This window comes from Giraffa tippelskirchi, chromosome 4, assembly GCF_054371585.1.
Source record: "Giraffa tippelskirchi isolate mGirTip1 chromosome 4, T2T-mGirTip1v1.2.pri, whole genome shotgun sequence".
NCBI classification, from domain to species: Eukaryota; Metazoa; Chordata; class Mammalia; order Artiodactyla; family Giraffidae; genus Giraffa; species Giraffa tippelskirchi.
The window spans coordinates 173,738,922-173,754,341 of NC_137278.1; the positions used below are offsets into that span (position 1 = coordinate 173,738,922).

The window sequence follows — 15,420 nt, forward strand, 5'->3', positions numbered from 1 at the left end:
GAATATACAATGGAGAAAAGACAGCCTCTCTTCAATAAGTGATGCTGGAAAAACTGGACAGCTATATGTAAAAGAATGAAATTAGAACACTTTCTAACACTATGCACAAAAATAAACTCAAAATGGATTAAAGACCTAAGGCCAGAAACTAAAAACTCTTGGAGAAAAAAGGCAAAACACTCTTTGACATAAATCACAGCAAGGTCCTCTTTGATTCATCTCCTAGATTAATGAAAATAAAAACAAAAACAAAAAAATAACAATGGGGCCTAATTAAATGTAAAATCTTTTGCATAGCAAAGGAAACTATAAACAAGATGAAAAGACAACCCTCAGAATGGGAGAATATAATTGCAAATGAAGCAACTGACAAAGGATTAATCTCCAAAATATACAAGCAATGCACAAGTTCAATATCAGAAAAACAAACAAACAAACAAAAAGGAGCCAAAGTCCAAAGGCAAGGGTGGGAGCAGTCAGTGCCAGGACCCTGCACTTGCTGTGTACCCTCCAAGAATCATGGTGAGGAGGATATTCTCCCTGTAAATCTCTCTTCTGAACTCGGATGCCCTGGGGGAGAAGTTTGTGCTTTTCAGTCCAAATGGTGGAGTAGAGGGACGTGCGTTCATCTTCTCCTGTGAGAATACCAAAATTGAAACTAGCTGCTGAACAACCATCGACAGGAGGATGTTGACAGCCACCAGAAAGATACCTTACATCCAAGGACAAAGGAGAAGCTGCAACGAGATGGTAGAAGGGGTGCAGTCATGTTAAAATCAAAACCCATACCTGCCAGAGACTCTTATAGGGTACAAACAAAACCGTGTGCACACCAGGATCCAGGGAAAAGGAACAGCGATCCCCACAAGAGACTGAGTCAGACCTGCTTGTGAATGTCTGAGGGTCTCTCCTGTGGAGGTGTGGGTCAGCAGTGGCCTGCTGCAGGAACAGAGGCACTGGTAGCAGCAGTCCTAGTAGGCATGGCATGTGGCCTAAGTCTTCTTGGAGGAGGTTGCCATTAGCCCTACCTTAGAGCTTGCAGTCCTAACATAGAGCTGCTGGCTGGGCAACCCACAAACTGGAGAACAATTATATCGAAGAAGTTTCTTGCACTGTTGCAAAGGTTCTAGGCCCCACATCAGACTTCCCAACCTGGGGATCTGGCAAAAGGACTGGTAATCCCCAGGGAATCTGACTTTGAAGGTCAGAGGGATTTGATTACAGAATTTCCACAGGACCATGGGAAATGGAGATTCCTGGAGGGCACAAACAAAACCTCGTGGGCATCAGAACCCAAGGGAAAGGAGCCGTGACCCCACAAGGGACTGGGTCAGACCTGCCTGTGAGTGTTTGGGGGTCTTCTGTGGAGGTATAGGTCGACAGTGGCCTGCCGTGGGGTCAGGGGCACTGGCAGCAGCAGTCCAGGGAGGCACATCTTGGAATCTCTTGGAGGAGGTCATCATTTGCCCTACCATAGAATCTGCAGACTCCAAGACTGGGTTGCCTCAGGACAAACAACTAACAAGGAGGGAGCACTCATCAACAGAAAATTGGATTAAAGATTTACTGAGCATGGCCCGGCCCACCAGAGCAAGATCCAGTTTTCCCCATGCAACACAGCCAGTCCCTCCCATCAGGAAGCTTGCACAAGCCTCTTATCCTCATCCATCAGAGGGCAGACAGAAGAAGCAAGAACTACCGTCTCATGGCCTACGGAATGAAAATCACCATCACAGAAAACTAACCAAAATGATCACATGGATCACAGCCTTGTGTAACTCAATGAAGCTATGAGCCATGTAGTATAGAGCAACCCAAGAGGGACAGGTCTGGTGGAGAGTCTGAGATGGGTCATGGTCTGACAAAATGTGGTCCACTGAAGAAGGGAATTGCAAACCACTTCAGTATTCTTGCCTTAAGAACCCCATGAACTGTATGAAAAGGCAAAAAGATATGACACTGAAAGATGAACCCCCCCAGGTCAGTAGGTGTCCAATAGGCTACTGGGGAAGAGCAGAGAAATAGCTCCAGAATGAAGAGGCTGAGTCAAAGTGGAAACAACACTGAGTTGTGGATGTGTCTGGTGGTGAAAGTAAAGCCAGTGCTGTAAGGAACAACACTGCACAGGAGCCTGGAATGTTAGGTCTGTGAATCAAGGTAAACTGGATGTGGTCAAACAGGAGATGGCAAGAGTGAACATCGACATTAGATGAATGAATCAGTGAACTAAAATGGAATGGAATGGATGAATTTAATTCAGATGACCACTATATCTACTACTGTGGGCAAGAATCCCTTAGAAGAAATGTAGTAGCCCTCACAGTCAACAAAAGAGTCTGAAATGCAGTAACTGGGTGCAGTCTCAACAATGACACAATGATCTCGACTTGCTTCCAAGGCAAACCATTCAACATCACAGTAATCCAAGCCTATGCCCCCACCACTAATGCCAAAGAAGCTGAAGTTAAAAGAGTCTACGAAGACCTACAAGACCTAGAACTAACACACACACAAACAAAAACAAAAACGTCCTTTTAATCAGGGAATTGGAATGCAAAAGTAGGAAGCAAAGAGATACCTGGACTAACAGGCAAGTTTGGCCTTGGAGTAAAAAATGTAGCAGGGCAAAGGCTAACAGATCTTTGCCAGGAGAACATACTGGTCACAGCAAACACCCTCTTCCAGCAACACAAGAGACAACTCTACACATGGACATCACCAGATGGTCAATATTGAAATCACATGGATTATATACTTTGCAACTGAAGATGGAAACGCTCTATACAGCCAGCAGAAACAAGACCTGGAGCTGACTATGGCTCAGATCATTTGAGCTCCTCATTGCAAAATACAGACTTAAATTAAAGAAAGTAGGGAAAACCACTAGGCCATTCAAGCATGACCTAAATCAAATCCCTTATGATTATACAGTGGAAGTGACAAATAGACTCAAGGAATTAGGTCTGATAGAGACAGTGCCTGAAGAACTATGGACAGAGGTTAGTAACATTGTATAGGAGGCAGTGATCAAAACCATCCCCAAGAAAAAGAAATGCAACAAGGCAAGATGGTTGTCTGAGGAGGCCTTACAAATAGCTGAGAAAATAAGAGAAATGAAAAGCAAGGGAGAAAGGGAAAGATATACCCAACTAAATGCAGAGTTCCAGAGAATAGCAAGGAGAGATAAGAAAGTCTCCTTAAATGAACAATGCAAAGAAATAGAGGAAAACAATAGAATAGGAAAGACTAGCAATCAGTTAAAGAAAATTATAGATTCAAGGGAACATTTCATTCAAAGATAGGCATAATAAAGGACAGAAACAGCAAGGATCTAACAGAAAGCAGACGAGATTAAGAAGAGGTGGCAAGAATACACAGAAGAATTGTACAAAAATAGTCCTAATGAACTGGATAACCACGATGGTGTGGTCTCTCACCTAGGAGACATCCTGGAGTGTGAAGTCAAGTGGGCCTTAGGAAGCATTACTACAAATAAAGCTAGTGGAGGTGATGGAATTCCAGCTGAGCTATTTCAAATCCTAAAAGATAATGCTGTTAAAGGGCTGCACTCAATATGCCAGCACATTTGGAAAACTCAGCCATGGCCACAGTACTGGAAAGGGTCAGTTTTCATTCTAATCCCAAAGAAAGGCAATGACAAACAACGTTCAAACTACCATACAATTGTGCTTATTTCACATGCTAGCAAGGTAATGCTCAAAATTCTTCTAGCAAGACTTCAAAAGTATGTGAACCAAGAACTTCCAGATGTACAAGTTGGATTTAGAAAAGGTAGCAGAACCGGAGATCAAATTGCCAACATCCATTGGATGATATAAAAAGCATGAGAATTAAAAAAAAAAAACACACACTACTTCTGCTTCACTGACTATGCTAAAGCTTTGACTGTGTGGATAACAACAAACTGTGGAAAATTCTTAAAGGGATAGGAATACCAGACCACCTTACCTGCCTCATGAGAAACCCGTATGCAGGTCAAGAGGCAACAGCTAGAACTGGACAGGGAACAACGGACTGGTTCCAAATTGGGAAAGGAGTATGTCAAGGCTGGATATTGTCACCCTGCTTATTTAACTTATATGCAGATTACATCATGCGAAATGCCAGCTGGATGAATCACAAGCTGGATACAAGATTACCAGGAGAAGTATCAACAACCTCAGATATGCAGATGATACTATTTCAATTGCAGAAAGTGAAGAGGAATTACAGAGCCTCTTGATGAGGGTGAAAAGGGAGAGTGAAAAAGCTGGCTTAATCTCAATATTCAAAAAACTAAGATCATGGCATCTGGTCCCATCACTTCATGGCAAATAGAAGTGGAAATAGAATAGAAAAAATAAAAATAGAAAAAATAAAAATAAAAATAAAAATAGAAAAATCTGCCAGTGGCAGATTTTATTTTCTTAGACTCCAAAATCACTGAGGATGGTGACTGCAGCCAAGAAATTTAAAGACGTTTGCTCTTTGGAATAAAACTACGACAAACCCAGACAGCATATTAAAAAGTGAAGACATCACTTTGCTGACACAGATCCATATAGTCAAAGCTATGGTTTTTCTAGTAGTCATGTATGGATGTGAGAGTTGGACTATAAAGAAAGCTGAGCGCCGAAGAAGTGATGCTTTGGAACTGTGGTGTTGGAGAAGACTCTTGAGAGTCCCTGGGACTGCAAGGAGATACAACCAGTCCATCCTAAAGGAAATCAATCCCAAATATTCACTGGAAAGACTGATGCTGAAGCTGACGCTCCAATACTTTGGCCACCTGATGGGAAGAGGAGACTCATTTGAAAAGACCCTGATGGTGGGAGAGATTGAAGGCAAAAGAAGAGGGTAACAAAGGATGAGATGGTTAAACAGCATCACTGACTCTATGGACATGAATTAGAGCAAACTCTGGGAGATAGTGAAGACCAGGAAGCCTCTGTGCTGCAGTCCATAGGGTTGCAAAGAGTTGGACACAACTTAATGACTGAACAACAACAATACGGAATCTAGAAAAATGGTACTGATGAAACTATTTGCAGGGAAGGAATAGAGACACAGATGTAGAAAATGGACTTGTGGACACAGTTGGGGAAGAAGAGGGTGGGAGGAATTGAGAGCATAACATTGAACTATACATATTGCCATGTAAAAGAGATAGCTAGTGGGAAGTTGCTGTATAACATAGGGAGCTCAGCCTTGCTTTGTGATGACCTAAGGGAGTGGGATGGGGGGTAGAGCGAGAGGGAGGCTCAGGATGGAGGGGATGTATGTATACTTGTGGCTGATTCACATTGTTGTATGGCAGAATCCGACACAACATTATAAAGCAATTATCCTCCAATTAAAGATAAATTAAAATAAATTAAAAAATATGGCTTCATAGAAAGCTACATCTGAAATATTGGTTAAATGAAATCAAACTGAATTGATTCCAGGGTCTCTTATGATATAATTACTTGATATAGAAATATATCCCTAGAGGAAATATTCTTCATAATAAAAATATGATTGAATTGTTAATTGAAAACTATAGTTTTCTGTGCTCAGACAATAAATATTGAATGCCTTAGTTCAGTATGTGAGACATGAGGGACATGGAATTTATTATTTCTCTCTCCTACCATCACATCTCTAAAAACTGAATATGATTTCCTGTCCTATGTTAGTCCTTCCTCTATGTTAACCGATACCGGGACTAGGCATAAAAAACTAGCTACTTGAGTGAAAAACATGCTCCTGGAGGATAACACTCAACTAAAACAGCTTCCTCAAGACTCGAATCAAGACCCTCACTTTGTTGTACCTCCTTACTCAAAGCTATTATGTCATAAACTCTGTCTATCCCAATCACTTTCCCACCATGAAAGAGCCACTAGCTCAGATCCTCAAATCATATGAACATTCTTCCCCTGGACACCCCATTTTAAGATTCTGCTAAATCTCTATGGAGGTGACATCTTACTGCAAGAGGTCTAATTATCAGCTTTTTTTATCAATGAATTTTTCTGATGGTTTTTGGGGAAATGACAATTGATACCTTCATATGACTTCTGCTTACTGCACTTTCAGATACTTGGGTTTGAAAAGTATAATGGTATAAAGCATATTTAATATAAGGCAAGGTCTGGTTTTATTTTAGACAAAGTGAAGTGAAAGTTGCTCAGTCGTGTCCAACTCTTTGGGATCCCCATGGACTGTCCAAGGAATTCTCCAGGCCAAAATACTGGAGTGGGTAGCCTTTCTCTTCTCCAGGGGATCTTCCCAACCCAGGGATCAAACCCAGGTATCCTGCATTGCAGGTGGATTCTTTACCAGCTGAGCCACAAGGGAAGCCCAAGAATACTGGAGTGGGTAACCTATCCCTTCTCCAGCAGATCTTCCCGATCCAGGAATCAAACCAGGGTCTCCTGCATTGTAGGCTAATTCTTTACCAACTGAGCTATTTGGGACGTAGACCCAAATGTGAGGAATATGGCTAAAGTTTTCAGAGTCAACTCTTTGGTGTTGCTATACTTCATAATTAGGATCACAAATAAAAATTGACATGGTTAACAATAACAATCTTAAATTTTAGTTTCCTCTCTAAGCTGACTTGTGGATGTAAAATAAAGAAAAAAAGCTTACTTATTCTTTCAACAATTATTTAATCCCTACTATGGACCAGGCCCTGTTTTAGGTGTTATGTTGTAATGAAGAGAGATAGAAACAGATAATAAAATATAGAAGCTACATAGGGAGTAAACAGTGCTATTTAAACAATTATTTAGAAAATAATCTATTGATTGTTTAGTTCTTAGAACTAAACACTTTACAATCCTAGCAGCTTTGCTATTTAAGGAAACCTCAAACCAGGCTGGAAGAGTAGATTTTGTATAGGAAGCTTCAGTACAAGGCAACATTCAGACCAATTCTGAAAGTGAAAGCCAGCCACTGTTATGTATTTGAATGCTAAATTCTGTAAACAAAGGCCAATAGAAGGAAAAAAACAAAATCAGCGTTTCGTTAATTAGGAGAAACATGTGGCACTCCAGTGCACTCACTTGTTAAATAAGCCAGAATGATTCTTTGTATGGAAAGTGATTTTAAATTAATTAATTAGACACTTAATTGGGAAAATTACCATATTACATCTAGAAAATAAAATTTAAAAGATGTATATATTTTTCTGTTTTTTTTTTTTTCCAACTTCTGAGTTAAGCATTTGATTTCCATGTTTCAATTACTCATGGGAGGGTGTGAGTAAACAGTAAACAGTAATCAGCCAGACTCACAGTACAAATTCCCACAGAAATGGCATCTGGGCTAATGAATTCTCACAGGATACCTTGGCAGTCTTTCAAGAATACCTAATACTGCCTAAATTAACCTCCTGAGGACATCAGTCTACCACGAGCAGTGATGGGGTGCCCTGCAGTGCAGATGGGTGCTCTCACCCTCCTGCCCGTGCTGAGACCTGTGAGGGCTTTAGGGATCAGGAGAAATGACCACTTTATTTGGACTTCAAGTTCTCTACATTCTTCATCAATAACAAAAAAACAAAACAACAAAAAATACCCTTCTTATTTTAATACATTTCTGAGAAACCTATTTTTTTTTTTAAATTTTCTAATTTTCTCCACTGTGAGCTCACTGATCTCAGCCAAATCGAGACCTGGGACCTCACGTACTGCCAGCCTCAGCACACACAATGATTCAGTGCTTAAAGGGAAAGGAATGAGGTAAAAACACATGGTATATACAGGTAACTCTTTTTTTTAATGGCCTAGAACCACCCCCTGCACTCCTTAGTAGACATCTTGCTCCCCAACACCGGGGGGAAGTGGCAATGATCAGAAATCAGATTTCAATTGTGTCAATGCACGGATTTTTTTTTTTTCTTCTGGATTTTACCATTCCCCTCTTCATCTTTATATCTATCAAAACCACACCATCATCCCTCAGTATCCATGGGGTACTGGTTCCAGGAGCCCCCACAGATACCAAATTCTGTGGATGCTCAAATCCCTTAGATAAAGCAGTCATAGTATTTGCATATGACTATGCACATTGGCACATCTTTAAATCAATTCTAGATTATTTAAAAATACCTAATACAATATAAATGCTATGTACTTGCCAGTGTGAGGCAAATTCAAGTTTTGCTTTTTGGAATTTCTTTTTTTTTTTTTAAAGAAAATTTTCAATCCGTGGTTGGTTGAAACTGCAAACATGGAACCCATGGATCAGTTCTAGAAGGAGATACTAACTTGGGAAGGGAGAGAAGTGGAAGCATACATCTGGACTGACCTCCAAATTGACAGAGGATGAGAATCCTACCTTTCGGATTCTGAATTCAGCCTAGCACAGTGCCTGGCGCAGTTTGTTGACCTGATCTGAGAGCTTATGACAACTTTAAGACCAAAATAGGGTTGTGGTAGAAAAACTACCTTTGAAAACACCTTGAAATCCAGCTTACCTTTGCTTAACTACCTATAAATTTTACTCATACATAAATTCTACTAAAAGTACAGGTTCAAGTACAGATGCTATTACTAATAGCTATAACAAACCACAAAGCAAACTGATCAGGAAAATTAAATGATTAAGTTTTCTAAGCCTCATTACTCACAAAATTATTCAAATGTACACATGCAATCTTTTTTGTCAGGTTACAGCAGAACAAAGAAATTAGGCATCTTCTTTTTCTTATAATGTTGTTCTTACTGATTTACGGTTCATAATAGCCTTCCTTGCATGATTTGAAAACAATTGGTGAGAGAGAGAGTGAAAGAGACAGAGAGATTGCAGGGAAACTTGAAGCTTGTATTACAAGTTTATAAACCCGGGCTGTTAATAAGTCATCAGGTTAGATTAATTACAACACATTTAGCTTACTCCAGAAATAAATTAACATATAACTAGAGAATAAAGTAAACTTTTTCTATCCAATAAAGTTTTTTTGGTAATTATGGTACTTCTTAGGTTTGCCTTTTAAATTTTAGCTGAAATAGGAGGGTTGGGAAATTTCAGCACATAATTCATGTTGGGAGATTGAGGCAAACTTCAACAGTTTATTTTCTGATAAAGTCTCCCATATTCCTATATGATTTCCTTTATAGATCAGAATTTTAGTATAGAGATTTAAGAAGGTTTAAGATTTAAGATTAAGAAGGAAGAAGATTTAAGATTTCAGAAGGTGTGAATCCATTTGGAGTGCCACCAAAAATCTTAAACCTCACCTGGTTCTGTTTTAATGTGGACACCAGTTTCTGCAGCGTGATGTTTTCCTCCTCCAGTTCAGTGTAGTCCTGAAGGAGACGGGCCTCTCGGAATTTATATTCTCGGATTTCATCCTTCATCCGTATTCTTTGTAGCTCCCCCATCTCATTGTTCTGAAACAAGAGAATAAACAGTAAATACAAAAGTTTCTTATTATATTTTAATAAGTATAGATAAAGTCTTGGTAGTTAATAATAATAAAAATATCTCATGGAGTGTAAATTGGTACCAGTACCATCTTTTTTTGAGTAACAATTTAAAATCTGTCAAACTTTACAAGCACATACACATAACCCAGCAATTCTAAAATCATTCTTAAGCATACTTTCTTAGAAGTAAACAAAAAGAAAAATACAGTCATGCATATTTACACAAAGAACAGGAAAAGTCTAAATGTTTGCTAATAATGGGGAACAATGAAATGATCGTGCATCCTTTAATGGAACAATATAAAATTATTTAAAGTAATGAGAAAAAAGGAATGAGTAGTAGTTTTATGCACTAAAATGGAAATAAAGCCACAATATATTTAGAAAATTATAGATTAGTATGCTTCCCAAGTGGCACAGTGGTCAAGAATCCACCTGTCAATGCAGGAGATATGGTTTGATCCTCGTGTCGGGAAGATCCCCTGGAATGGGAAATGGCAACCCACTCCAGTATTCTTGAAAGGAGCCTGGCAGTCTACAGTCTGCTGGGTTGCAAAGAGTCAGACATGACTGAGCATGCACACATGTGTATGCGCGCGCACACACACACACATACACACACACACACATGCATAAAACACCAATTTTCCAAACTCTGATGGGGGAGTCCTTCTACAAGTTTCAAAATCTTCCAACTAAAGCCACATGGCCTAATCCTGCCTGGCTTCAGCCACAGAAACTTCTTTCTGCTCCCACAAGATGTTGAACTTGGCAGCTCATTCCTGCCTTCAGACTTTTGCGTTCCCCCTCCCAGACTCCCTGTCTCCAGATCAAGGGTTCTTAGCCTCTTTGACAGTGTGGTGAAGCTGATAGACCACTTCTCAGAATATTTTAAAAGGCACTGAAAGAGTTCAGATTCTCCAATGCCAAAATATGGCACTTTGGTATATTGATTATTTTGAGCTGAAGGCATTTGACAGACAGCAGATTCAGGATGGGCCCTCTGCCCTCCCCCTTTCTACATAAAAGCTGGACATAAAATTTCCCTTGCAAAGGTGCCCTCCTTGTACTGGAAGAGAACATTCTTATCACCAGAGACTGGGAGTCAGTGCCAAAATGGACCTGTGCAAACAGACCTACTAAAATGATCTTCCATTAGTTCCCTCTATTTAGTTCCTAGTCACTGTCCCATGACATACTACCCCCAGTCCAAGCTCCTTTGTCTTCTCATATCCCCATAATTTATCATTCTTTATGCAAAAAATGTATATAAGTTTTTGGGCCTAATGATTTCTGGTCTTCATTTTCCTTTTGAAGACTCCCATGTACTTGTAAAAAAATTCAATTTATATGCTTTTTTTCTTGTTAATCGGTTTTATGTCAGTTTAATTCTTCATCTAGTCACAGAATCTAAGAGGGTAGAAGGAAATTTTCTTCCCTTACAGCATAAAAGACAAGATTATAAAGGTCACTATGTTAAAATATTAATATAATATTTTATAAAATTATGATATGCTAATCAGGTAGATTATTTATGGTAGAAAGAAAGTATTAATTGCTCAGTCATGTCTGATTCTTTGCAACCCCATGGACTGTAGCCCGCCAGGCTCCTCTGTCCATGGAATTCTCCAGACAAGAATATGGAGTGGGTAGCCATTCCTTTCTCTAGGGGATATTCCTGACCCAAGGATGGAACCTGGGTCTCCTGCATTACAGTCAGATTCTTTACCATCTGAGCCACCAGGGAAGCCCCAGATTATTTACAGTAGTGGCACTCAATTAACCATAGTTTCCTGTGGTCACGCGCAGTAGAGTCCCCTTTCAAGTCAAGCCCGAACTGGCCCACAGAATGCAGTGGAAGCCTTAGCCTTAAGAGGTCTTGAAGCTATTGTTCTTCCTCTCTTGGAATTCCACCACCACGTGAAGAAGCCTAGGCTAGCCTGCTGGAGCTCGTGGCCCAGCAAACAGTCAGCACCAGCTGCCAGGCATGGGAGTGAGACATCTTGAATTCTTCGGCTCAGATGGCTGCCAGATGATGGCTGCCACATGAGTGACCCCAGGCTAGTTGGTAAGAACTGCCCAGCTGAGTACAGCTTGAATATCTGATCTACAGAATCATGGGGTATTATTTTAAGCCCTTAAATTTGGGGTGATTTGCTACACAGTAACACATAACTGACACACTAATACATGTGACTCTTTATTAATGGAATGTATAATCAGATCTAGTGGTAGATCTAAGAAATACTATATTTTCAAAGCAATGATGATATTTAAAGATCCTGCAATATGATGTGATATGAAAATACACAAAGTAACGGTGTTGCTATTGCTACGGAAGTTTGTTGCCTACATTCAAACAGAAGAAAACAGTTAAATTTTAGTCTGAGTCTAGAGAAAAAGGAGATGTAATAATTTTTCCCTCCAAGTTTACAGGTCTTCTGCATTTGATCCACAGATTCCCAGGACCCAAGTTAGGAAACTCTTCTGCTTCTATTTGTCATTTAGGTCTCAGTTCAAATGTTATTTCCTCAGAGATGCCTTCCCTGAACAACTTCCCCACCCTTGCCCTTCAGTCTCCCGTATTCCTATATGATTTCCTTTCTGGATCAGAATTTTAGTATAGAGTAGATACTGAGAAAACAATTGTTGAAACAATAGCACTAAACATTACTTGAAATTAGTAATTTACATACCTTTTACATTTTTAACATCTGAATATAATCAATCTTTTCTATAGTGTTGCTCATGTGTCCCTAATACCTGACATATTTTAGGTCTTTATAACCATGGAATGAATAAACAGGTATACAAATAGCTGAAAACAAGATCTAAAAAATATTATTGTAGGGATTATGGTTTTTTTCTGGGTTCTTAGAGCAGGGAACAAAGTGAGAAAACACATTTTCAAATAAACATACGTAAATCTGTGAAATGCCTTGACTTGTTACAATTCTTCAATATACCGTCCAGCTATTTGGAGGCAGAAACATTAGTTTATTCTCTGCTTCTTGGAAAATACTTTAAGCATATATGTTCAATAAGTATAGAATGAAAAACAGTAGTTTGGCAGTAAAGCCAAATTACAATATTTTATTAAATTCTTTTATTTTGTAGAAATAGGAAATCTTAAATAATATTTTTCTATATCTTTAAAGGTCCACCATTAACTGAATGATTTATAGTTATTTAGTTTTCCTCATTTATATGCATGAACATATGAGGAAGCTAACAAACTGGATGCCAGTCATTTGCATAAAATTATAAACAAAAATGTTATGATATAAGAGATTCTGTAAAATGTGACTGTATACAATGTAAATATAATGCCCAGGAAATCTAGCTCATATACACTCAGAATTAACCATAAAATCTTATATAGTAAGACAGTAAATGTAAGGACAAATTTAAAGGCCATAGCAAAGCTAATAAGGGTCACCAACAAATAACTCATAAAACAGCTAATTAAAACTTCTGATGTTAATTAAGGAAAAGGAAGAGTTTGGTGTGGAGACTGGTTAAGTTGAAAGACTTTCTAGCAATAAAACAGACATAAGACTCAGAGGAAGAAAACTGATCTCATTTATTTTGCCAGAAACTCATGCTTTTTTGAATTGCCAAAGGTTAAATTTTCAGGCTATGCTTCCACAGCAAATTTAAAAATTTGCTATGTTTGTTTTCTGCATACTCATCATCCACTCATCACGAACAGTTTTTTTTCTTTCTGGGATAAGATGATGCTGAGCTTTACTAAAAACCCTTATCAAGAATAATTAGAGTGAGGAAAATAAAGCATGAGAGAAAGTAGAGAAAATGGCATAACCAGGGAATACTCTAGGGTTTCACCTCCAAAGACCTGAGTCCCAGCATCTCCTCAGAAGACAGGGGAGTCCCAGAAATGTTTGGGGTAGACAATCATAGTTTGCATTGTACTTGAGTGTAGCAGCATTCTGAGAGTTTTATTTTAATTAACATTAAGAGGATTTCTTTTTGTGGGAATAATGAATTCCCTCTACTATGGGCCAGAGATATGAAAACCTAAGCACTTATTACTACACAAAGGCTAAAAAGTATAAAAAATAATTGTGCCTTCCAGGTCTATAGCTCTTAGCTTTTTATAACTTAATTATATTCATTGTCATATTAGATCTTAATAATAGCTTGTGTGAGTTGGGTGACAAGTTCTTGCCCACAGCTTACTCACCTGTAAAGTGGGGATACTAATACTTAATATTATATGGTAGTTATGAGAATTTAATGGTATAATATGGGGAAATGAGAAGATGCCAGGCACACAGAAAATTTCCCTACCAGTGGAATATGTGCTTCCACAGAGAGACATTCACATCTAAAGGCTGACAGCAATTATTATGATTTCTAATTACTCCTGGATGAGTCAGGGGTAGCTTTATAATGGACATAATATTTGACTAGAACCTTGAAGGACAAGTAGAGTTGACTAAATGGTTAAAGAGGTGGATGAACCTTCCAGTTGGAAGTAAACTTTTGGCCAAAAGGAGAGTACTATTTGTGTTGAGGACAATACTAACATAGCCAATAGCCAGACTGAGCATTTCCTTAGGGCACCAGTGAAGCTGGAGCACTGATAGAGAGAAAGAGAAGAGAGAAATTCAGAAAAATCTATAAAAGCTAATTATTTTCAGCTTATGTCTACATTTGGTGTTATTTCATAAAATAAAATGTTAAATTACCGTCTAGTGAGGTTAACCTATGAGGTAGTAGGAGGAACCAAAATATTTTCATTACTTGGAATCTTTCAAATTTTTTACTAGGTTGTGGTTTAGGAAATAGGGTAGTTTGGTGTGGCTGGTGCAAAGTAATGAGATAGATTTTGCAGGAAATTCTATATTAAACAAAGGAATTTGGGGAATTATCAAAGTCTTTTAAACAAAGTAGTCATGTAACGAGACCCATGTTTTGAAAAGCCACTCTGAGAGGTGGGAGGGTGGACAGGAGAACAAGCTAAGCCATCCCCCAAAAGTCAGCATGAGGAAGAGGATAAGCAACATTGAGGAACATCTCAGCATGAACAGGACTTGGTCACTGACTGATGTAATAATAAATGAAAGAGGAAGAAGAGTAGAGTAAAAAAAACAACGGCCTAATAAGGATAACAGAACTGCAAGAAAGGAAGAAATTTTACAACAAAGCGAACATGAGAGTTAAAGACGTGTCTTCTTAATAATTATGTGTAATATTAACGTGGGTAGTCAAACCAGGAATTTCTGGATCTGTGAGTGGAATGAGGGAAGACAACTGGAGAGGGGAAAGAATGGGAAACGCAGTACTGACTTTCTTACTTCTCTCCCATAGAGTTGCTGCTGATGGGGAGTCCTGGCACTTCAACACCTTAATATTTATTTTCCTTCTTTTGGCCAAAAATTAACTCTTCTCTTGCTGGTGAGAGGAGCGGATGACAGTTCTTCTTGCATGACCTCTCATGTCCTCAGCTCAGGTGATTTGTTCTCTCTCCCACATAATGAATAACTTACTTCCTATTTTTCTAAATCATCTCCAGTTCTCCCCAGAGGAAAGACATTCTTCCATCAGAGTTTGTTATGCTTTGATCTCCAACGTTCTCATTATCGGCAACCCTGTGTCTTTACTTCCTTCTTTACCCAGGTTTGATTCCACTGTCATCACATACTGTCTTGCAAACACATTTTACTCCCTTGCATCTTTCTCTCTTGATCACAGAACCCAACTTTCTGCCTTGTTGCCTAGAGAAGAACAGAACTGGACAAAATACAAATCCATGCCACGTGGTTTCAATTACAACTCATGAAGAGGTAGTGGGATGTGGTGGTGAAGAGCCCTGACTCTGAACCAAACTTCCCTGGGTTCAAACCCCGGCCTCAACACAGTAATTTTGGTCAAGGTTACTAATTCTCTGTGCCTGTTTCTTTTCCTGTCAGGGGAATAACCTCCATCTGCTAGGTGGATCAGAATGGTGCCTGGTAGGAGTGGTGGATTAAAAAAA

General features: G+C 39.0%; 1 protein-coding gene across 15 annotated transcripts in view; it reads right to left on the reverse strand.

Moving 5' to 3' along the window:
* BICD1 (BICD cargo adaptor 1) overlaps positions 1-15,420 on the reverse strand; it is a 236,829-nt gene that overhangs the window by 56,617 nt on the left and 164,792 nt on the right. For all 15 annotated transcript variants that reach the window (XM_081591579.1, XM_081591584.1, XM_081591580.1 and 12 more), the window contains exon 3: positions 9,231-9,383. In XM_081591579.1, the coding sequence (XP_081447705.1) occupies positions 9,231-9,383 (153 nt within the window). The remainder of the gene's footprint in view (positions 1-9,230; positions 9,384-15,420) is intronic.